The sequence below is a fragment of the Hypanus sabinus genome, chromosome 16 (genome assembly GCF_030144855.1).
Source record: "Hypanus sabinus isolate sHypSab1 chromosome 16, sHypSab1.hap1, whole genome shotgun sequence".
Lineage (NCBI taxonomy): Eukaryota > Metazoa > Chordata > Chondrichthyes > Myliobatiformes > Dasyatidae > Hypanus > Hypanus sabinus.
This window is the reverse complement of record NC_082721.1, coordinates 8,925,956-8,950,446: the sequence shown is the minus strand read 5'-3', so window position 1 is coordinate 8,950,446 and position 24,491 is coordinate 8,925,956. Positions and strand designations below refer to the sequence as shown.

Genomic DNA, 24,491 nt, shown 5'->3' with positions numbered 1-24,491 from the left:
TCCAGATTTCGGCAGTAATATAGTGCCCTTCCTGATTCATTTTGTACTTTGCTTACGTCCTAAAAAAGCTTCCTTGTTTGGCATTGATTTGAAGTGGAGAGTTTGCTCTGCATAGGTATTATTTCAGATTAAAACTTGTTGAAAGTTGTTACAAAATATTTAATTAGTGGGAGCTTACTGGATCTTTTGGTTTCTTGCCTTTTGGAGAGCAACTCTGCTTCAAAAATTTGAAATTATCTTTCGCATGTTCTTTCTCAAACTTGGACTATTTTGTTCGCTTCTTATCCCCATGGTTACTAATATTCTTTGGTTACTAGTTAAGTAGTACCTTTATTTATAATCCTCATGCTAATTTGGAAATCCATCCATGAACTTGTTTCCTTATTTCGGTGGCTTCTATAACTTGATAAGACATATTTTTGTCCCTGTGAATTTTAATCAATTTGCCATAAGCAAACACAAAACGAGATCCTAATGCAGTGCCTATAAAAAGTATTCACCCCTTGGAAGTTTTCATGTTTCATTGTTTTACAACATTGCATCACAATGGATTTAATTTGATTTTTTTGACACTGATCAACAGAAAAGACTCTTTCATGTCAAAGGGAAAACAGATCTCTACAAAGTGATCTAAATAAATTGCAAATAAAAACACGAAATAATTGCTTGCATAAGTATTCACCCCCTTCGAGTCAGTATTTAGTAGATGCATCTTTGGCAGCAATTATAGCCTTGAGTCTGTGTGCTAGATCAGCTTTGCACATCTGGATACTGCAATATTTCCCCATTCTTCTTTACAAAACTGTTCAAACTCTGAGACTGCATGAGGATCGAGAATGAACTGCCCTTTTCAAGTCCAGCCACAATTCTTAATTGGATTAAAGTCTGGACTCTGACTTGGCCACTCCAGGGCATTCATCTTGTTGTTTTTAAGCCATTCCTGGGTAGTGTTAGCTTTATGCTTGGGGTTAGTGTCTTGCAGGAAAACAAATCTCCCAAGTTGCAGTTCTCTTGCAGGCTGCATCAGGCTTTCCTCCAGTGCAATGTTTGGCTTATGTCAAACATAGCCTTTGGTCTGACGGGCAAAAAGCTCAATTTTGGTTTCCTCAACCATAGACCCTTCTTCCAGTTGACTTCAGAGTCTCCCACATGCCTTTTGGCAAACTCTAGCCAAGACTTCACAGGTTTTTTTTTCCAACAGTGGCTTTCTCTTTGCCCCTCTCCCATAAAGCTGTAACTGGTGAAGCATCTGGGCAACAGTTGCTGTATGCACAGTCTCTCCCATCTCAGCCACTGAAGCTCATCTCCTCCAGAGTTGTCATAGGTCTCTTGGTGACCTCCCTGACTAATTCTCTTCTTGCAGTCACTCAGTTTTTGAGGGTGGCTTGCTCTAAGCAGATTTACGGCTGTGCCATATTCATTCCATTTCTTGATTGATATAACTGTACTTCAAGGCATATTCTTGGAAATGTTTTGTTATTTATCTCCAGAGTTGTGCATTTCAATAACCTTTTTGCAGAGTTGCTTGAGTGTTCTTTTGTTTAGGGTGTAGTTTTTGCCAGGATACTGATTCACCAGCAGTTGGACCTTCCAGATACATGTGTATTTTTTACTACAATCATTTAAAAACCTTTGACTGCACTCAGGTCTCCAAAACAGATCTCAATTTAACTGATGTGAAGTCTAAAACCAATTGGCTGCACCAGTGATGATTTGGTATGTCATATTAAAGGAGGGTGAATACTTGAGCAATCAATTATTTTGTGTTTTGTATTTGTAATTACTTTAGATCATTCTGTAAAAATCTGTTTTCACTTTGACACGATGTCTTCTGTTGATCAGTGTTAAAAGAGCCAAATTAAATCCATTGTGATTCAATGCTGTAAAACAATAAAACATAAAAACTTCCAAGGGAGGGTGGTGAATACTTTTTATAGGTACTGTATGTAATTCGCTCCAAGCCCTGAGGTGTCGTAGCCTTTCTTTCCACTTTTTGTTTTAAGCTGCTTTTGAAAATGTAGTTCTTTTGACCAAGGTATATCTTTGTGTAGCTTATCATACTTCATCTAATAGTGCTCATTTGAAGCAATTTGTGTCTTCAAAGTTCAAAGTAAATTATTATCAAAGTATATATGTCATCATATACAACCCTGAGATTCATTTTCTAGTGGGCATTTGCAGTATATACAAAGAAACATAATAAATCAGCAATAAATATCAAGTACATGAGATGAAGTTTTTGCAAGTAAGTCCATTGCTGTGGGAGCGGTTCATTGTGAAGGTAAGGTGAGTGAAGTTATCTCTCAGTTCAATAGCCTGATGGTTGAGAGGGTAATAACTCTTCTTGAACCTGGTGTGGTGAGTCTCAAGGCTCTTGTACCTCCTCCCCAATGGCAGTAACGAGAAGAGAGCATGGCTTGGATGGTGGGGGTCTTTGATGGATGCTACTTTCCTGTGACAGTTCTCGATGTGGATGTGCTCAACAGTGGGGAGGGCTTTCCCTAGTATTTTTGTTATTCTAACAACACACATAAATCCAAGTAGTTGTTGCTTTGTAGGAGAGATTAGTTGAATTATTTTGGATATAATTCTGAATGCATTGTATTTTTTATTCGGTTAAGTACTATTTTGTGCTATATAGTTTAATTGAAGCTCCATGTCACTGGTTGTGTTTAAGTTAAACTGGACATGTACAGAAGAGTAATGCTCCTAACAATAGCTTATCTTCTATTTATTAGTGGAAAGGAACAACACAGCCTATGAAACTGAATACTCGCCCTTGCAATGGCCTGCTACGACATATTCTGCAACAGGTCTACAACCACTCAGTGACTGATCCAGAGAAATTGAATAATTACGAACCCTTTTCTCCGGAAGTTTATGGGGAAACATCTTTTGATTTAGTTGCTCAAATGATTGATGAGATCAAGATGACTGAAGATGATACATTTGTTGATTTAGGAAGTGGTAAGAATTGTCAAAATAATGGTGGGGAAATGCTGAAGAGCTTGCGTTAATCTGATTGCATCATTTACCTAATTCAATAGAGGGATTATATGAAGAGAAAAATAAAATTTCTGAATTGTTTTTTGACTATATAACACTTAGACCATAAGACATAAAATCAGAATTAGGCCATTCGATCCATTGAGTCTGCTCTGCCACTTGACCATGGCTGATTTGTTTTCCCTCCTAGTCCTCCTTCCTGTAGCTTTTGATGCCTGTATGAACCTAGAAATCATCAACCTCTGATTCAAGTATACAGAATGACTTGGATTTCTCAGCCATCCATAGCAGTGATTTAGAGATTCATCATTCTATGTCTAAAGAAATTCCTCATCATCTCAGTTCTAAAGGGACACCAGTGTATTCTAAGGCTGTGCCCTTTGGTCCTAGACTCTTCCACTATTGGAAAAATCCTCCCCCTGTCCACTCTAGGCATTTCAATATTTAGGTTTCTGTGAGATTCCTTCTCATTCTTCTAATCTGCAGTGAATACAAGCCCAGAGCCATCAAATGCTCCTCATATGACAAGCCTTTCATTCCCAGGATTAGTCTTGAAAACCACCTCTGGACCCTCTCAATGCCAGCCCATCCTTTATGAAATATAGGGCCTAAATCTGCTCACAATGCTTTGGATAATTGGATTTTTGTGTGGTTTTGTTTGTTTAATGCCAACTGATTTCTTTTGCTTGAAGGAGTGGGTCAAGTCGTATTGCAAGTTGCTGCAGCTACACAGTGCAAGCATTACTATGGTGTTGAAAAGGCAGAGATACCTGCAAAATATGCTGAGGTAAATGCATAATAAAGATGGTTCTTTTCAAAGTAGGAACACTCAAAGCAGGTTAGACATTTGGAATTCCTACAAGTGGTAGCTGATGCTAGGCCATTTGTTAAATTTAAATCTGGAAGTAATGAGATTTTTGTTGAACAAAGGTTTTATGGTATTTTGGAAGAGAAGGCGGGTATGTGCATTCTAATATGTTGCTGGGTCAAAAAAATGAGACCACCTCTTCTTCCCTGCTGCAGTTTAGAAGACATCTGACCATGACCTTCTCAAGCACAGTTGGGGATCAATAATTAACTCAAATCCCTTGAATGAAAAATATTCTGATCAGGCCTGATCTAAATGGTGAAGCTGTCTTGAGTTAATTGGCTAACTCCTGTGTGCTATAATACATTATTCATGGTATTGTTTTTCTCTCTTACATAGGCAATGGATATAGAGTTCAGGAAATGGATGAGGTGGTATGGAAAGAAATATGGAGAGTATACTGTAAGTGTGTTTTATGCTAAGCTTCAATCCCAACCTATAAAAATCAATTCAAGTTCAATGAGAATGTTTTCCTGTAATTAGAATTCTTAGTCTGCAAGCTGGAATTGGTTAAAGATATGTATTGTAATATTCTTACCAGTAAAAGCTCCCTGCATTTGTTATTTGTTGTCTGTCCCATTTTATCTGATCCATGCTTAATCTTTCATTTACAATGAATCAAGAGATCCCCCTGTTAGTCATGTACCTAAACCCTTAGTGATTTAACTTTCCTTGTATTCCATCATTTAAGCATCTTATTGTTTTATTGTTCTGGCCTGTGTTTAATTGCTTTAGTTTCTCAGCTTTGTCTTTTTGGGTGAACTTGCAACAAAAGAGCTATACAGGATTTGGTTATCATTTTTAAATGTGTGTGTTGGAAATTGAGTCCTTGGTTGCCCCTTTAATTTTGGCAGTGCCCTTTCTGCTGTCTCATCATCTTCTTGACATTCTTCCCATTTATTGTACTTTGTCTTTGCAATTAATTCCCTTTCTGTTGCTTCTTGACCTCTTGTTTGTTCAGCTTCTGAAATTCTATCTTTGTTAGTTTGCTATCCTCCACTGTATAAACTTGTCATATGCATTTTGCACTCTAGGGCACTTGCATTCATTGCTAGTCTTCCATTAAGTTTGAATCCCTTGGTCTGCAAGATTTTTTTTGTCTAGCTTTAACAGATATTTTCAGTTCTGTCCATTTCCCGACATATTCTGTTGCTCTTTTTGGATCTCTTGTATACACTTGTCTCATTGCTTCATCATTGGTGCAGCTGTAGAGAAAAGCATGGAGACTATTTAGCTTGAACCTGTTCCATTAATAATTTGGATTACTGCTGTTGGGTATTGCAGCCAATTTTGAGTTGCTCTTTGTCAGGCAATTTCCAAATCTAAGACCTTTCCATTTTTCAATATGTGCCATATTTTTGACAGTCTTATTTTTGCCAATTCCTCTTCCCAGTTTACCTCCAAACTGCTGTGATAACTTTTCATGTTGGTTTGCATAAGAGAATATCGCTGGCTTTTAACTAGATTGTTTTGAGATGCAGTACTGTATGCAAAAGCAGACAACATAGTGTGTGGTATGAAATTAATGATTTTTACTTTGGAGTCTTCTGAGAAATACTGGAAAGTTACCAGGAGAGCTCCCTCCTATTCTTTAGTTTATTGTCAGCTAAACAAGTACAGTGATGCTTTGTGTAATATATATCCCAGAAAATGGCAAATGGCATTCACCTGCAATGAGGGTTGCTGCCTTTTTGAGGCATCACCTTTTAAAGATCACCTCGATAGTGGGGAGGTTAGTGCCAATGATGGAGCTGGCTGAGTTTGTGCCTCTCTGCAGCTTGTTTCGATCCTATGCAGTGGTCCTTCCCTATCGGGCAGTGATGCCACTAATTAGAATGATCTCCATGGTACAGCTGTAGAAATTTCCTAGAGTCTTTGGTGACGGACCAAAGATGCATTAAGTTTACTTACATTTTACATTTATTTTTATTAAAGAAAAGGACTTCTGTGCAAGGGTCAGCATAATATCCTAGTACTTCTGTTGTAACATTAAATTTATTGAATTTTCAGGTAGAGGTAAAATAAACCAAGATGCTACTGAAAAGCCAGATGAGAAAGCAGTATTTTCCAAATCCATTGCTAAAGGATTTTTTAAATGTGAAATTCTTGGTAAAATATAGGTTATGTATTTTCCTGAATGTATAGGAAAATGTTATTTTGTTATTTTAGCAGTCTTTTGTTTCTTTCAGCTGGAAAGGGGTGACTTCCTTTCTGAAGAATGGAAAGAAAAAATTGCCAGCACAAGGTGACCGATCCAATGTCTCAATTTGTAATTTATTTAAATTTATTATTGCTGTTGTGGTTTGTGCATTTATCTTTGTAAACGTTATTCACAGCTTCACAAGGAAAGCTAGCACTATTTCAAACAATTTTGCTCATAAATTGCTCATTTGCATTCAAAGAAATTCTGCACAATTTGTACAAATCATGGGTAACATTTTTCACAAGATCACAAAAAAAGTTTCTGGAAATGAATTTTAAAAGAAAAGGCCCTAGTAACGATGACCAGAAATTGGAGCACTTGTGAAGAGAATTTGACTTTGAATCTAATCCCCTGAGAGTTTGTCATAAATCAAGAAGTGAAAACCATAAGACCATAAGATATAGGAGCAGTAGTAGGCCATTCTGCCTATTGAGTCTGTTCTACCACTCAATCATGGGCTGATCCAATTCTTCCAGTCATTCCCAATCCCCTGCTTTCACCCCTTACCCTTTGATTCCCTGGCTACTCAAGAACCTATCCATCTCTGCCTTAAATACACCCAATGACTTGGCCTCCACAGCTGCTTGTGGCAACAAATTCTACAGATTTACCACCCTCTGACTAAAGTAATTTCTCTACATCCCTGTTGTAAATAGACATCCTTCAATCCTGAAGTTGTGCCCTCTTGTCCTGGAATCCTCTACCATGAAATAATTTTGCTATATCTAATCTGTTCAGGTCTCTTAACATTCGGAATGTTTCTATGAGATCCCCCCTCATTCCCCTGAACTCGAGGGAATACAGCCCAAGAGCTGCCATACGTTCCTCAAATGGTAACCCTTTCATTCCTGGAATCATTCTCATGAATCTTCTCTGAACCCTCTCCAATGTTGGTATATCCTTTCTAAAATAAGGAGCCCAAAACTGCACACAGTACTCCTAGTGTGGTCTCGCGAGTGCCTTATAAAGCCTCAACTTCACATCCCTGCTCTTTTATTTTATCAAAGTTCATGACCATACACTTTCCAACATTTCACTTGCCACCTCTTTGCCCATTCCCCTAAATTATCCAAGTATCTCTGGAGGCTCTCTGTTTCTTCAACACTACCCGCTCTTTCATCCTTTGTATCATCGGCAAATTTAGCCACAAATCCATTAATACCGTAGTCCAATCATTGACATACATTGTAAAAAGGAAGTCATACATACATCATTGACATACATTGGAAGTCTGAGGACTTCCAGGTTGTGGTTGGTTCATGATATATGTAAGTTTAGGAACTCAGCTATCATTATCCATTTGATACCTGTTGACTACTCATTGAAGTGATACAGCCATCCATGTAGTTGATCTAAATGTTAGTGGTGCTTCAAGATGGCCTTCCATTCCATACGTAGAGGATGGTGGATGGCAAATTTGTGCCATCCCTTGCTGCTGGGTGTTGTCCGTGGGGGAATTTGTGACATCCTGGCTGGTATTGCTCATATCTGAAAGTGATTTTATTTTAAAGACCACTTGAGGCGTGCTAATTACAATTTGTTTTTCTGTGTTTTCCTTTTTGAAACTACAATTTTGTAATTTCCTTTTTTTTAAGACAATATTTTGTCATACTTTAAAGAGAAATTAGTATAGCTGCACAAATTCTAAAAACAGTTTATTACTTGGAAGTTTTCATTAGTTAAAGCTTAATATACTTGACATGCATTTTGTGATTATACGTTTTGTTTAGTTTTTCTTTCAAATGTAATTATTTTATTGTTAACATCTGTTTAGCCTAGCTTGCTCTTTCTCTAGTCTTTTATTTTTTTATCCAATTCTTAAATGTAGTGATTTTACTTTGAGGATTGTAGTCTTTGTTTTAATGATTTTTGTGAAAGACTATTTGCCTCTTCAATTTTCCGGTTTTTAATCTTTAAAATTATACCTGTATAACAGATCAATGGATATAATCATTCACTGATGACAGGAAATGCTTTATATTTCTTCTCTCCCCTCCCGTGTAACACTTTTGGCCCACCAGTAGTGTGAGCGGCTTGGTAGTTGGAAATTTCTGCACTTCCTCTTGATGTTTAGACATCATTTTAAGATTCTTGTTTAAACTCAAAACATTTGGTCATCTCTGGTCATGTCTCCTGTTTGGGTCAGTAACTGGTATTTTTCAGATTTTGGTTCCTAATGCTATCCTTTATTTTAACATTCTTATGATGTAGAAATCTTTAGATGTATGTACTGTATTCTTGGAATATTTTGATCTATATTCCATCCTGTTTCCAGTTTTTTTTTTGCAGCCTTTAAAAAAAATTTGTTTTCTACTGCAATCAAAAGTCATTTCTTCTTCTCGATTAAACCTTTTAAATGTTTCATGTTTGGGTTTCCTTTCCTGTGATTATCCTTAAACTGCACCAGTCCAATATTGACCAGCTTTGATTAATGTCTTATAAGTACAGTTGTTAATGATCTCATTGTGTTTCTAGAACCTTATTTGGACCATCTATTGTATTTGTTAATAACAAGATGTTCTTGGTTCATTGTTTCTGGATTCATGTCAGGTGCTCTAATGTAGTCCGTAATGGTCTTTTCAGCTAATAATGTATTAATAATTTATGTATTACCTTGTGTATATTTGAAGACCTGTTTTACCAACTCAATTTAAAACTGGCATTAAATTATTGTGGCTAAATTATGTTTTTAATGAATATAAGCATCCATATGCAAATTATAGTTTACATGATGACTGAGTAGCCATTGGTTTGAATGCCAAGACTGCAGTGAAGTACATTAGACGGCTCATGTTTCTAGTATGATATCCATTATTTAAATTATGTACATTCTTCATTATTTAAATTGGCTTCTCATACTAGGTAGTTTGTCCAAACTTGGCGTATTTTATTCTTTGAACCACCCCCCCTTTTCCTTAATATATTCAGAAAGTACTAATTTTGATTTTTATCCCTAAATAATGGTTAATTTCTATCTTGTTCATTATCTGAACATTGAGATTGCTTTTGACCCCAAAGTTTGTAAGATAGATATAACTTTTTGTCTGAGTTACATAGAGCCCACAAGGCATTCGTAGTTTAATTCATCCAGGTCAGAAGATTCTAATCTTCGCATTACCTTTGTTATTGTAACTGTAGTAGTTTGACCATAAGACATGGGAGCAGAATTAAGGAATCAAGTCTTTTTTGCAAGGTAGGGGAATTACAGGTTATGGAGAAATGGCAGGTAGGTGGAGATGTATTTCCTTCTCAACCTGTTCTCCTGCTGCCTTCTCCCCATAACCTTTCACATCCTGACTTGTCAACAATCAATCAACTTCTGCCTTAAGTACATCCAATGCCTGTGGCAACAAATTCCATAGATTCAGCACCCTCTTGCTAAAAATATTCCTCCACATTTCTGTTCTAACTGGACAACCCTCTATTCGGAGGTTGTGCCCTCTGGTCCTAGACTCCCTACTATAGGAAACATTCCCTCCACATCCATTCTATCTAGGCCTTTCAACATTTGATAGGTTTCAATGAGATACTACCTCATTCTTCCAGATCCAGAGAGTACAGTCACAGAGCCATCAAACACTCCTCATATGATGAGCAATTTTCATCAACCTGCTTTAAATCCTTTCCAATGTCAGCACATCCTTCCTTGGATAAAGGGCTCAGAACTGCCCACAGTTTTCCAAGTGAAGCTTCACCAGTTCCTTATAAAGCCTCAGCATTGCATCCTTGTCTCTTTATTCTAGTCCTCTCAAAATGAATGCTAACATTGCATTTGCCTTCCTCACCATTGACTCAACCTGCAAGTTAATCTCAAGGGAATCTTGCACAAGGACTCCCAAATCCCATTTGTACCTTGGATTTAAATTTTCTCCCTATTTAGAAAATAGTCTATGCTTTTATTCCTACTAGAAGTGCATGACCATCCACTTCCAGCTCCAGTTCCTTAACACATTCTCTTAAGAGCTGCAGTTTGGTGTACCTGGTGCAGATGTGGTTATCTGGGAGCCTGAGGATCTCCTAGAATTCTCACATCTCACTCAAATTTGAGGGTCTTTATAGTTTTTGTGTGTTTATTTTTAAATTGCTCTTCTGATGGTGTCAAATCCATTGTAGTTTCGAAAGAAAATAGCCTTCACAAAGTCATATCTGAAACAATGCATGTGTTTTGTATAAACCAGAATATTTTCAGCTATCTGCTGTATTTGGCAATGGCCATGTAAAGAGTAGAAGGGGTAACGTCTCAGAACTGCTTGAGTATTTGCAGTTCTTTGTGTTTTAACTTTATGATAATTGCAAAAGTTTACTTTGATAAGTTGTTTGGACTTATGATTCATTTTGTTACTTAAAATTTCTGCATTCTTAGCTGTCAATTGGCCCTTTTGTGTATGTTAGTTAATATAAATGTTTTTGATTGTGCTTTGGTGCAATGTAAAATTTGTCACAATAAATTGATTTGATAACATGTGTATTACTTTAGGTTATAACTTTGGATGGTTGAAAAATTATATTTTCAGTATTTCTTTTCAGTGTTGTGTTTGTGAATAATTTTGCCTTTGGTCCCGAGGTGGATCACCAGTTGAAAGAACGATTTGCAAACATGAAAGAAGGTAAGAAGTTTTATCCTTTCTCTCAAGATTTTGATAATGCATAATTTTGCTTAATGGCTCCAAATTGACAGATTTTCTAACAATGAAAGAGTAGAACAGAAATGTAATGGATTTTAGTGTTGAGCTTGAAGAAGCTCATTATGAGATATTCTTCATTGTAACATGCTTTTATACTTGGGTTGAGTTGTTCTCTGATCTTGGCAACTCAACTCAACCGTCAACCACCCGAGCTACACATTTTCTGAATTATTTCCAATGCTTTTATGTGATTACACTGGGCCAAGTAATAATCTGAATTTGGAAAAGTGCTTCATAGTTTGCAATCCTGGGAACACTTTATGTTGACATGGAGTTCTCAATTTCAGATTCATGATTGGAAAAGTACCAAAGGTGATACAAAGAAAAGCTCTTCCATGTAGTAAACAGTTAACATCTGGATTTCATTGCCTGACAAGGCAGTGAAGGGAGATTAATTGGTGGCTTTCAAAAGGGAATTAAAAATATGTGTATGAGCAATGGGTGTGAGAGTAGCAGCAGCACCATATTTCTGAAACCGAGAGACTGGAAGACTTGAATAGCGTTCGTTTGTACTGTTCGATATAGTGCAATTCTTCAACAGAAGTATGCAGTGTACCTGGTTTTTAGGTAAAATTTGACTCTGGTTTCTTAAATCAGAATTAGATGTGCTGTGAGTGGCTGCAGTGCTTTGTTAGCTGTTTGGCTTGTCATGAGTAAACCAAGATTGAGAGTAAAGTAATCTGCTTGAAACATTTTAAAATCATTTTTCTTTGCGTATGCTTGTTCTCATACTTGTTAGGCAGTCGACTGTGAACATGTGCACCTGCTTGGGTGTGTTACACTGGCCTCTTTCTCTCTTGTATTTATGCTTGCACTTCCATCTCTGTGTACTATACACATTTTATTGTACTACACACAACCATTGCTTCAGAATCAGGTGTAATATTACTGGCATATGTTGTGAAATCTGTTTTTATGTGGCAGTTATTCATGTCTTTGTCCAAAAGCCCCTTGAATGAAAAAATCAGTAATTTTTGTCTCTGCTCCTGAAATGAATATAATTTTGTACTTTTTTAGAACTACTTGGTCTCTTTATCCCTCCTATTTATCTTCAATAAAAATAGCCCCAGTTGAATAGCCATGGCGTATGCTCTATCTTTGTGTTCATGATAGATTACTATTTGGTGGTTGTTTATGGTCATTTGAATGTAGGCCAGGAGTTAGAATCTCTCTACAAGTTAAACAAGGCTGTATTCAGGGGTTGTAATTTGCTAATTTACTTAATTGACGATTTTATTTTTATAATTGTCCCTCATCTATCCTTGCCTAACCTTGATTATCCACAAAATTCTATATGGAAAAATTTCTTTGAAAGGGTGGGCAGTGGATTTTGAGTAATGTGAGACAATGATGTTTCTTGACATTTTTACAGGTGGTAAAATTGTTTCTTCCAAGCCCTTTGCACCATTGAATTTCAGAATAAATAGCAGGAATTTGAGTGGTAAGATTTTTCATTTGTTAAGTACCTTTTGAGAATTGGATTTCTCAGATATGACTTGAATGTTCTAACCCTTTATCCTTCAATCTATTTTGTGAAACTATACCTTTATAAAAGATTAGCTTGTATGTATTATGCCAAATTTCTGTAGATCTCTGAATTTTTTTTTATTATTGAATTGGAGGAATGCATTAGTAATGTTGATATTCATGTCTATCCCAAAGCCCTTTGCTGGACTGAGAAAATCAGTCATTTTCTTTTCTGCTCGTGAAATGAATATCGTTTCATTTTTCAATGACATTTTTCAATTTCATTATACATTCTAACACCACACTGACTGACACAGGCTTGGTATTGGGCCATGTTACTGTTTAGTGGAAACAAGTTGAGTATTTTCTTGTTCTTACTAATTGAATTCATCTTAGTTCATGGTACAATGTGCTGTAATAATACATGTGACCAAACAACTTTCTCCTGAGGAGAAAGTAGTAACTCTAAACTTCATGTGCTCATTACTGGTTGGATGTTGTCTATCCTGCCCCAAAATTGCCACAGGAGATAGAAGAATGTTGAGAAGCAAGTTAATCAAGTTTTTAGCAAGTATTTAGCACTGCAATATTTAATAAAAAGAAATATTGTGTTTTGACTTCTATGTGGAGCATCCTATAGAGCTTTAGAAAGCGCAGATGAAGGTAGATCAATAATTAAGTTTGGCATGTCAGAAATACAGTCTACTGAGTTTAAGAAGGCTTTAGGAAAAATGTTTTTTTAAAAAAAATTATCTATGTGTGAAAGCTTTTCCGTGGGTGTTGGCTGGGTGTAAGAGCAGATACGTGTGAACTAGTATATAACTGAAGGTGGTTGTCAATTGAGCATGTTCAAAAGAGACATTTCTGACATGTTTGGAAGTCTAGCTGTTAAATCTTTATATAACTTTGGAGATATTTTGGGGGTTTTAAATACTTTACATGCTGTAGGTGGCAATTTAATATTTTTGAACATAGAAACATAGAAAATGTACAGCACAATACAGGCCCATCAGTCCACAGTACTGTGCTGAACAAGTACTTACTTTAGAAATTACCTCAGGTTACCCATAGCCCTCTATTTTTCTAAGCTCCATGTACCTATCCAGGAGTCTCTTGTTGTATCTGCCTCCACCACCGTCGCCTGCAGCCCATTCTATGCATTCACCACTCTCTGCGTTTTTTTTAAAAAAAACAACTACTTACCTTTGACATCTCTGTACCTACTTCCAAGCATCTTAAAACTATGTCCGCTTGTGCTAATGATTTCTGCCCTTGGAAAAAGCCTCTGACTATCCACACAATCAGTGCCTTATACACTTCTACCAGGTCGCCTCTTCCATCACTCCAAGGAGAAAGGGCTGAGTTCACTCAACCTATTCTCATAAGGCATTCTCACCAATCCGGGCAACATGCTTGTAAATCTCCTCGGCACTCTTTCTATAGTTTCCACATCTTTCCTGTAGTGAGGTGACCAGAACTAATCACTTTTCATTTTCTTAAATGAAACTGGGGAAATCTTGGAGCTAAATCTACTGTAGTTGAGATGCATTGCTCTCAGTACATCATTGCAGTTAGTAATTCATAGAACTGCTTGCTGCTGTTCATTAATTGTACTTTTGTTTTGAAACCTTGTTATAAAGACAAAAGTTTTTTGTGTGATATTGAAACTTAAAAAGGACTTAATCAGAAACTGTTTTTATTTCTATGACTCTTCAAAGATATTGGCACCATTATGAAGGTTGTGGAGTTATCACCACTGCGAGGATCAGTTTCATGGACTGGTAAACCAGTTTCCTACTACCTGCATACAATTGACCGGACCATAGTAAGTAAAATATAAGATGTTTTAGTTACCAGAAAAGTTCCTTCCTTACACATGCTTGAATTTCTAGAATCTGCAGATTTCCTCGTGTTTGTTCCTTACACATGCTCTGTTTTAGGAACAGCTTTATCTAGAGATATAATGCAGAACATGCTCTTCCAGCCAAACGAGCTGCATCGCCCAACAACCGATCTATTTTGCACTAGCCTTAATCACAGGACAATTTACAATGACCAGTTACACTACTAACTGGTAGTTCTTTGGTCTGTGGGAGGAAATGGAGCACCTGGAAGAAACCCACACAGCCACAGGGAAAATATACAAACTCCTGATGGATGACGCTGGAATTGAACTCTGAGATCTGCCCCGAGTTGTAATAGCATCACACTAACGGCTACGCTACTTTGACATCCATGCTGCTTCCCCTCCACCATCAATTTTCTGAATGGACAATGAACAAACCCATGAACACTAACTCACTGTTTTTGGGCTCTTTTTGCACTACTTATTTAATTTAAAATATATATTTCAGTGTAATTTATAGCTTTTTATATATTGCAATGTACTTATGCCACAAAACTGCAAATTTCACAACATGTGCCAGTGGTATTAAACCTGATTCAAATTGTAAGATTATTGGTGTCTTGACGATGGCATAAGAAAAATGTGGAACAAACTGCTAGTGCAAGTAGTGCATGTGAGCTTGATTTCAATGTTTAAGAGAAGTTGGGATAGGTATATGGACAGTAGAGGTATGGAGAGCTATGGTTCAGGTTCCGATCAATGGGGAGTAGACAGTTTAAATAGCTCAGTGTGGACTAGATGGGCAAAAGAGACTGTTTCTGTGCTGTACTTTTCTATTATTCTTACTTTAAAAATCATTGGTTAATACTGTTTTCTCATAAACAGTAACTTGTTTTTGAAATATAAATTTCTCAAAGGAGTAGATACAGGCATGAGGCTTCCCTTGCTGGTTCTACCTCAAGCCAGGGTTCACCTTCTCAGTTCAATTGGTCAGCCATTCAGAAAACTGGTGTGAAGAAATTCCCTCACCCAGGTGATTGATAGTAAATCTTTATGATTCTCTATGAGAGCAGCAGAAGCTTGGTTGCAGATGATGTTTAAGACAGATTGATTAGTTACAGAGTATTAAAGAGGAAATTGAAGGTAGCACTGAGTTGACATATTAACCAAGGTGTTGTTGAATCATGGAGTGGCCACTTGTGTCATATCTGTTTATTTATCACACGTACATCGAAACATGCAGTACAGTGCACTATTTGCATTAGCATCCAGCGCAAACCAAGAATATGCTAGGGGTAGCTGTCTAGTATTACCATACATTCTGGCACCAACATTGCATTTTCAGCACCCTACTACTGTTTCTGTTTCTTATATTGCACTCCTTAGCACGTAGAATAATACCAAGAATGGTGTCGGGAATGAAAATTGTGTGAACCTGTGGAATCTCATTGATCTCCCAGGTGATAGACAAAAACATGGCAATACTTTCTGTACTGCTGTTATTGCAGCTTCCTTTTGCTGGTCATCAAATTCGTCATTGATTTGTATATTAGTAACTAAGTAACTGGTGCAGGGGCAGGGCTTCAAATTCTTAGATCACTGGGATCTATTTTGGGGAAGGCATGACTTATACAGAAACGATGGGTTATACCTGAACTCAAAGGGTGCTAATATCCTGGCAGGATTGTTTAATATAGCTGTTAGGGAGGATTTAAACTGAGTTGGCAAGGGGAAGGAAACCAGGGTGTTAGGGTCGAGGAAGAGGAAAATAGAAATAAGTCAAGGAAGTCCTGCTGTTCAGGAGGATTTAAGCTAATGTGGCAGGGGGATGGGAACAAGTGCAGAGAGACAGAAGGGTGTAAAATGAGGGTAGAAGCAAAAAGTACTAAGGTGAAAAGTAAAAGTGGCAGGCAGGCAAATCCAGGGCAAAAATCAAAAAGGGCCATTTTTCAACATAATTTTATAAGGGCTATGAGTGTTTTAAAAACAAGCCTGAAGGCTTGTGTGTCAATGCGAGGAGCATTCGTAACAAAGTGGATGAATTGAATGTGCAGATAGCTATTAATGAATATGATATAGTTGGGATCACAGAGACATGGTTCCAGGGTGACCAAGGATGGGAGCTCAACATCCAGGGATATTCCATATTCAGGAGGGTTAGACAGGGAAGAAAAGGAGGTGGGGTAGCCTTGCTGGTTAGAGAGGAGATTAACGCAATAGAAAGGAAGGACATTAGCCTGAAGGATGTGGAATCGATATGGGTAGAGCTGCATAACACTAAGGGGCATAAAGTGCTGGTGGAGTTGTGTACAGGTCACCTAACAGTAGCAGTGAGGTTGGGGATGGCATTAAACAGGAAATTAGAAATGCGTGCAATAAAGGAACAGCAGTTATAATGGGCGACTTCAATCTACATATAGATTGGGTGAACCAAATTGGTAAGGGTGCTGAGGAAGAGGATTTCTTGGAATGTATGCGGGATGGTTTTCTGAACCAACATGTCAAGGAACCAACTAGAGAGCAGGCCATTCTAGACTGGGTATTGAGCAATGAGGAAGGGTTAGTTAGCAATCTTGTTGTGCGAGGCCCCTTGGGTAAGAGTGACCATAATATGGTGGAATTCTTCATTAAGATGGAGAGTGACATAGTTAATTCAGAAACAAAGGTTCTGAACTTAAAGAAGGGTAACTTTGAAGGTAAGAGACATGAATTAGCTAAGATAGACTGGCAAATGATACTTAAAGGGTTGACAGTGGATATGCAATGGCAAGCATTTAAAGATCGCAAGGATGAACTACAACAATTGTTCATCCCACTTTGGCAAAAGAATAAACCAGGGAAGGTAGTGCACCCGTGGCTGACAAGGGAAATTAGGGATAGTATCAAGTCCAAAGAAGAGACATACAAATTAGCCAGTAAAGTGGCACACCTGAGGACTGGGAAAAATTCAGAGTCTGGCAGAGGAGGACAAAGGGCTTAATTAGGAAAGGGAAAAAAAGATTATGAGAGAAAGCTGGCAGGGAACATAAAAACTGACTGTAAAAGCTTTTCTAGATATGTGAAAAGAAAAAGATTGGTTAAGACAAATGTAGGTCCTTTACAGTCAGAAACAGGTGAATTGATCATAGGGAACAAAGACATGGCAGACCAATAGAATAACTACTTCGGTTCCGTCTTCACGAAGGAGGACATAAATAATCTTCCAGAAATAGTAAGGGACCGAGGGTCTAGTGAGATGGAGGAACTGAGGGAAATACATGTTAGTAGGGAAGTGGTGTGAGATAAATTGAAGGGATTAAAGGCAGATAAATCCCCAGGGCCAGATGGTCTGCATCCCAGAGAACTTAAGGAAGTAGCCCAAGAAATAGTGGATGCATTAGTGATAATTTTTCAAAACTCCTTAGATTCTGGATTAGTTCCTGAGGATTGGAGGGTGGCTAATGTAACCTCACTTTTTAAAAAAAGTAGGGAGAGAGAAACCGGGGAATTATAGACTGCAAACACGAGGAAATCTGCAGATGCTGGAAATTCAAACAACAACACACACAAAATGCTGGTAGAACACAGCAGGCCAGGCAACATCTATAGGGAGAAGCGATGTTGACGTCTCGGCCTGAAACGTCGACATCGCTTCTCCCTATAGATGCTGCCTAGCCTGCTGTGTTTAACCAGCATTTTGTGTGTGAATTATAGACCGGTTAGCCTGATATCGGTGGTGGGGAAACTGCCAGAGTCAATTATCAAAGATGTGATAACAGCACATTTGGAAAGCGGTGAAATCATTGGACAAAGTCAGCATGGATTTGTGAAAGGAAAATCATGTCTGACGAATCTTACAGAATTTTTTTGAGGATGTAACAAGTAGAGTGGATGGGGAGAACCAGTGGATGTGGTATATTTGGATTTTCAAAAGTCTTTTGACAAGGTCCCACACAGGAGATTAGTGTGCAAACTTAAAGCACATGGTATTGGGGGTATGGTATTGATGTGGATAGAGAATTGGTTGGCAGACAGGAAGCAAAGAGTGGGAATAAATGGGCCCTTTTCAGAATGGCAGGCAGTGACTAGTAGGGTACCGCAAGGCTCAGTGCTGGGACCCCAGTTGTTTACAATATATATTAATGATTTAGACGAGGGAGTTAAATGCAGCATCTCCAAGTTTGCGAATGACACGAAGCTGGGCGGTGGTGTTAGCTGTGAGGAGGATGCTAAGAGGATGCAGGGTGACTTGGATAGGTCAGGTGAGTGGGCAAATTCATGGCAGATGCAATTTAATGTGGATAAATGTGAGGTTATCCGCTTTGGTTGCAAGAACAGGAAAACAGATTATTATCTGAATGGTGGCCAATTAGGAAAAGGAGAGATGCAACGAGACCTGGGTGTCATTGTACACCAGTCATTGAAGGTGGGCATGCATGTACAGCAGGCAGTGAAAAAGGCAAATGGTATGTTGGCATTCATAGCAAAAGGATTTGAGTACAGGAGCAGGGAGGTTCTACTGCAGTTGTACAAGGCCTTGGTGAGACCACACTTGGAGTATTGTGTGCAGTTTTGGTCCCTTAATCTGAGGAAAGACATGCTTGCCATAGAGGGAGTACAAAGAAGGTTCATCAGATTGATTCCTGGGATGGCAGGACTTTCATATGAAGAAAGACTGGATCGACTGGGCTTATAATCGCTGGAATTTAGAAGATTGGGGGGGGGATCTTATTGAAACGTATAAAATTCTAAAGGGGTTGGACAGGCTAGATGCAGGAAGATTGTTCCCGATGTTGGGGAAGTCCAGAACGAGGGGTCACAGTTTAAGGATAAAGGGGAGGCCTTTTAGGATCGAGATGAGGAGAAACTTCTAGAGTGGTGAATCTGTGGAATTCTCTGCCACAGGAAACAGTTGAGACCAGTTCATTGGCTATATTTAAGAGGGCGTTAGATATGGCCCTCGTGGCTAAAGGGATCAGGGTTTATGGAGAGAGGGCAGGTACAGGGTTCCGAGTTGGATGATCAGCCATGATCATACTGAATAGTGGTGCAGGCTTGAAGGGCTGAATGGCCTACTCCTGCACCTATTTTCCATGTTTCTATATTGATTCTGGAGTTACAAGTGGAAAATAGCAAATAACCTATTTTGTTTTCCATTCCAGCTTGAAAACTACTTTTCTAGTCTCAAAAACCCAAAACTCAGGGTAAGTTTTGAACTTGTTAAAATAATTGCACTTCATACATTTGAAGACAATAAATAAGCAATTTGGGAAAAAGTCGGGTAGGTGGAGCTGAGTCCACAGCCAGATTAGCCACAATCCTATTGAATGCCAGCGCAGCCTCGACGGGTCAGATGGCCAATTCCTGCTCCTATTCCTTGTGTTCTTTTGTACCTGTACACCAGTATAAATATAATCATCTGAAAATGTGGAGTGTAGTTTTGTTGGAACAAAATAATTGATTCCTGAACCAGTGGAATAACCTTTTGGAGAAGATGGACCAGAAGAGTAAATTGCATGTTAAGCAATTAATTTGAAAGTAAATGTAATTCTGAATATGTAAAGCTCAGTGTAAATTGGTGTGAACAACAACTAATTTGCATGGGCTATTTGTTTCTTATTAGGATTTGTATTTACTCTGTTTAATGTCATTCGATCCATTGTGTTCAATCTGGCTCTCAGTGCAATCCTCCACACTAACAGCTTTCTACATGAGCACGTCAGGAGTGTCCTGTCTGGCTGCATCATTGCATGTACGGAAAGTGCAAGGCATTGGACCATGACCCAACAGAAGACAGTAAAAACTGCTGAGAGCATCACTAAGGTCTCCCTCCCCCCATTTATGACATTTACCAGGAACGTTGTTGATGAAGAAGCATTGTTGAGGATCTCTACCACCCATTCCACAATAACTTTGACCCACTACTGGCAAGAAGGACTAGTGCTATGCATTACATGCATTTTGAATTATATTTTATTGTGTTGATATTTTGATTTATGGGCTGCGTGTGATGTATGTATTATGAGTGCATCATGGTCTGGAGAAGCTTTGTTTCATTTGATTGTATATATGTACAATCAGATGACAATAAACTTGAACTTTAACACCCCATGCCACCCATTTTCCACTAGCTTCTCTGCAACCAGTTCCTTCTGTGGTGCCCTATTACCATCCAGCTGATTCTATCACCGACACATACTGGAAGTGATTTGCAGGAACTATTTTGCATGTCTTTGAGATGTGGGAGAAAACTTACCAGGATAGGGGTTCCTGACCTGGTGTCCATAGACCCCTTGTTTAATGGTATTGGTCCATGGCGTAACAATGTTTGTGAGCCCTTGTATTAGGAGAAGGTGCTCATTCTGCACGGTACTAGAAGTCAGTATCGAACTTGGGCTGCTGGATCTGTGAGGCAGTAGCACTGCCCTCTGCGCTACTGTGCCGTTGCATATAGAGTAGGATGAAGTTTTGTGCAGTTTAATCTGTTTCCCCCACCATCCCATTTGTAGAATAAAACAAGAACAGCTTGTTTCCTGTTCTATCTTTATAATTTAGGTTTTCATAATGTTATCTTCATTTAAGGTTAAGGATCAGCTTTTATTATCACATGCACATCGAAATAGTGAAATGTGTCAAATCAGATCAGTGAGGTTTGTGCTGAGCAGCCTGCAAGTGTTGCCACATTTCTACCACCAACATAGTATACCCACAACTCATTGACCCTTAACCATATGCCTCTGGAGTGTGGGAGGAAACTGGAGTACCGCAAGGGGTCACAGGGAGAACATACAAACTCCTTACAGACAGCGGAGGGGAGGGGATTGAATCCTAATTTTACAGCCGGTGGTGTGATAGCACTACACTAATTGCAGTGCTACTGTGCCTAGAAATATATTGTCGAGCAAAGCTGAAATAATTGATTTTCTTCTTGCTCTTTCAATGAGTGTTGCTCTGGCACTTAAGTCTTCCAGAGGTTTAATTAAATATGATTTCTGTTTCTCAAAACAGTTAGTTTGAAAATGACGCTTGGCATTGGTGACAAATATGAAAGGTCACTTCATGAATCGTAGTCCACACAATATGAATGAACTTTTGATATTTTGGTTACAGGAGGAACAAGAGGCAGCTAGACGTAGACAACAAAAGGAAAACAAAGAAAATAAGAGTAGTACAACAACTCCAACCAAGGTAATGCATTTAATTTGTGTGAAATATCTTTGAAGGGTAACTGCACAATACTATTTGGGTAGATGTGCTTGTGATTCATCAACCAGCATATAATTAACTCTTTGTAATCTCGTTCTTATTAAAGTGACATTGGAAATTAGTTTTTAGATGCTAGATCATTTTTACTTCTGCTTTTGGGGGTAGTGCTGTAAGTGCCACCATTTACTATTATCTCTAATTGCCCTTGAACTGAGAGCTAGCCCATTTCAGAGGACATTTGAGCCAACCACATTGGGCACAAAATTGCAAATAGGCCCAACCAAGATGTCAGTTATTCTCCCCTGACTGATCATTTGATTATGAGCACTTGGTTTCGAAGCATTTTCCTGAATTTAAGTTTGCACTTTACAACATCTGTCTGATTAAATTCTTACCTGTTACCACGGGATAATTTTACTGATTTTTCTCATCTTTGCAACTCTTTGATATTTTGTCATGTCCTTGTTCTTCTTGCCATTTGTATGCTCCCTCCTTCTGCCTGCTAAAAGCACAACCTAGTTAGCTTAGTAAATATTTATATATAAGGCAAGTATTTTAAAAGTGTTTCTGAAATACAGTGTGGCAGTTAGTGTGACACAATTACAGCTTGGGGCATCAGAATTCATTTTTGATGCTGTCTGAAAGAAGTTTGTATATCCCTTCCTGTGAACACATGGGTTTCTTCCAGGTGCTCGGCTTTCCTCCCAGATTCCAAAGATATACTGGTTAATGGATTAATTGATAATCGTAAATTGTCCTGCAATTAGGTGGGTTCCTGGGTGGTACAGCTTGTTGGGCTGGAAGGACCTGTTCCATTCTGTATTTCTAAATGAGATAAATACTCTGGACAAGCCAGCGAGCACTGTGAGGGTTATGTTTTTTTGACTTCTCCAATGCATTCAACACCATCCACCCTGCTCCGTTGGGTGAGAAGCTGACAGTGAGGCAGGTGGATGCTTCCCTGGTGTCATGGATTATTGATTACCTGACTGGCAGACCACAGTACATGAGCTTGCAACACTATGTGTAAGACAGAGTGGTCAGTAGCACTGGGGCTCCACGGGGAACTGTCCTGTCTCCCTTTCTCTTCGCCATCTACACCTCGGACTCCAACTACTGCACAGAGTCTTGCCATCTTCAGAAGTTTTCTGATGACTCTGCCATAGTTGGATGCATCAGCAAGGGAGATGAGGCTGATTACAGGGCTACAGTGGGAAACTTTGTCACATGGTGTGAGCAGAATCATCTGCAGCTTAATGTGAAAAAGACTAAGGAGCTGGTGGTGGACCTGAGGAGGGCTAAGGTATCGGTGACCCCTGTTTCCATCCAAGGGGTCAGTGTGGACATGGTGGAGGATTACAAGTACCTGGGGATATGAATTGACAATAAACTGGACTGGTCAGAGAACACTGAGGCTGTCTACAAGAAGGGTCAGAGACATCTCTATTTCCTGAGGAGACTGAGGTCCTTTAACATCTGCCGGACAATGCTGAGGATGTTCTACGGGTCTGTGGTGGCCAGTGATATCATGTTTGCTGTTGTGTGCTGAGGTAGCAGGCTGAGGGTAGCAGACACCAATAGAATCAACAAACTCATTCGTAAGGCCAGTGATGTTGTGGGGGTGGAACTGGAGTCTCTGACGGTGGTGTCTGAAAAGAGGATGCTGTCCAAGTTACATCTTGGACAATGTCTCTCATCCACTCCATAATGTACTGGTTAGGCACAGGACTACATTCAGCCAGAGACTCATTCCACCAAGATGCAACACTGAGCGTCATAGGAAGTCATTCCTGCCCATGGCCATCAAACTTTACAACTCCTCCCTCAGAATGTCAGACACCCTGAGCCAATAGGCTGGTCCTGGACTTAGTTCCACTTAGCATAGTTTACTTATTATTATTTAATTATTTATGGTTTTATACTGCTATATTTCTACACTATTCTTGGTTGTTGCGACTCTAACGAAACCCAATTTCCCTCAGGATCAATAAAGTATGTCTGTCTGTCTGTTCATCCGGCTGGCTACTGATTATCAGTGTTTGAACCTTGGTTGAATAAGCCTGCGTTAGAGAAATACAATTTTTCATTCTGAATGATCAATAAAATTGACTCTTTATTATGCCATAATAATGCTAATGCAACTGACATTCTCACTGGCAGGATTCCGGTCCTGAAGAGGAGAAAATTGGGGTAACCGGAATTAAAAAATCAGCTTCACCTGCTAAACCACGGAAGAGCAAGATAATTAACAAAGGCAAGAGAATTGCAGTAAGAAAAAGAGGGCGTCCCAAGAAAATGAGCACTGCAATTTCAAAAAGAAATACAAAGAAAAGCCAATCTGCACTGGATCTTTTACATGCTCAGACTCTATCGGCATCCTCACCTCAGGGTAAGTTCTGCTGTCAGTTTCCCTGTTTTGTTCTGTGAATGGGCAAGTAAAAAGCTTTGTAGTTTTATTCATTTTCATTAATGTTGCCTAATTTAATGGCACTAAAGAATGCCTTCAGGTATGATTACATTGCTGTATAAACAGAGTCTTTTAAACCACATGCACTTGATTCTTCTAAATGCATTGATAAGTAGCATTTAATTACTTCGAGCTAAGTTATAAATTCAATGCAGAAATATTGAAAATTTATTATAATTTCCAATGGTTTACCCATCTCTGGTAAATTGTAAGCAGTGTCTTACTAACTATTGAGTAACTTGTTCACTCAAATTCTGTAAAGGTTTGGGGATAAATTTTTAGTAGGCATTAACTGATATTTACTCGTTAACAAGGTGCTAAATTTAACCTATCAATATTACTTTGCATGCTTCTGACCTGAAGTATGGTTATTTTAAATACCTACATGAAGATTCAGCATCCACTTGCATGACCTTAATTGGGATTGAGGAAAAATTAGTTCACGTGGAAAATATAACTAAAATATCTGACGTGATAGGGCAGGTGTTCCCAATCTTTTTTTAATGTCATGGATCCCTACCATTATAAGTTGGGAACCCCTGTGATAGGGTGCTACATCTAGACCCACTCTTGAGTAGTTGGCAAGAAATACATAAAACTATTATGCAGTTGTTAAATATGGCTAAATGCCATATTTTTCATATTTTGGCATAATAACTTGCTATTAAAATATTTGCACTTATAAATCTATCAAGTTGGCCTTGATTCAGTTGTAATAAAATTTGGGTCTTTAATTACAGTAGGTGGAGTTTAATGTTAATTTT

At 38.5% G+C, this 24,491-nt stretch overlaps 1 protein-coding gene across 3 annotated transcripts in view; it reads left to right on the top strand.

Moving 5' to 3' along the window:
• Nucleotides 1–24,491, top strand: part of dot1l (DOT1-like histone H3K79 methyltransferase) — a 93,106-nt gene that overhangs the window by 25,472 nt on the left and 43,143 nt on the right. For all 3 annotated transcript variants that reach the window (XM_059991079.1, XM_059991078.1, XM_059991081.1), the window contains exons 5-14: nucleotides 2,739–2,967; nucleotides 3,699–3,793; nucleotides 4,214–4,276; nucleotides 6,064–6,119; nucleotides 10,605–10,684; nucleotides 12,135–12,203; nucleotides 13,948–14,054; nucleotides 19,217–19,258; nucleotides 21,165–21,242; nucleotides 23,421–23,649. In XM_059991079.1, coding sequence (XP_059847062.1) covers nucleotides 2,739–2,967; nucleotides 3,699–3,793; nucleotides 4,214–4,276; nucleotides 6,064–6,119; nucleotides 10,605–10,684; nucleotides 12,135–12,203; nucleotides 13,948–14,054; nucleotides 19,217–19,258; nucleotides 21,165–21,242; nucleotides 23,421–23,649 — 1,048 coding nt within the window. The remainder of the gene's footprint in view (nucleotides 1–2,738; nucleotides 2,968–3,698; nucleotides 3,794–4,213; nucleotides 4,277–6,063; nucleotides 6,120–10,604; nucleotides 10,685–12,134; nucleotides 12,204–13,947; nucleotides 14,055–19,216; nucleotides 19,259–21,164; nucleotides 21,243–23,420; nucleotides 23,650–24,491) is intronic.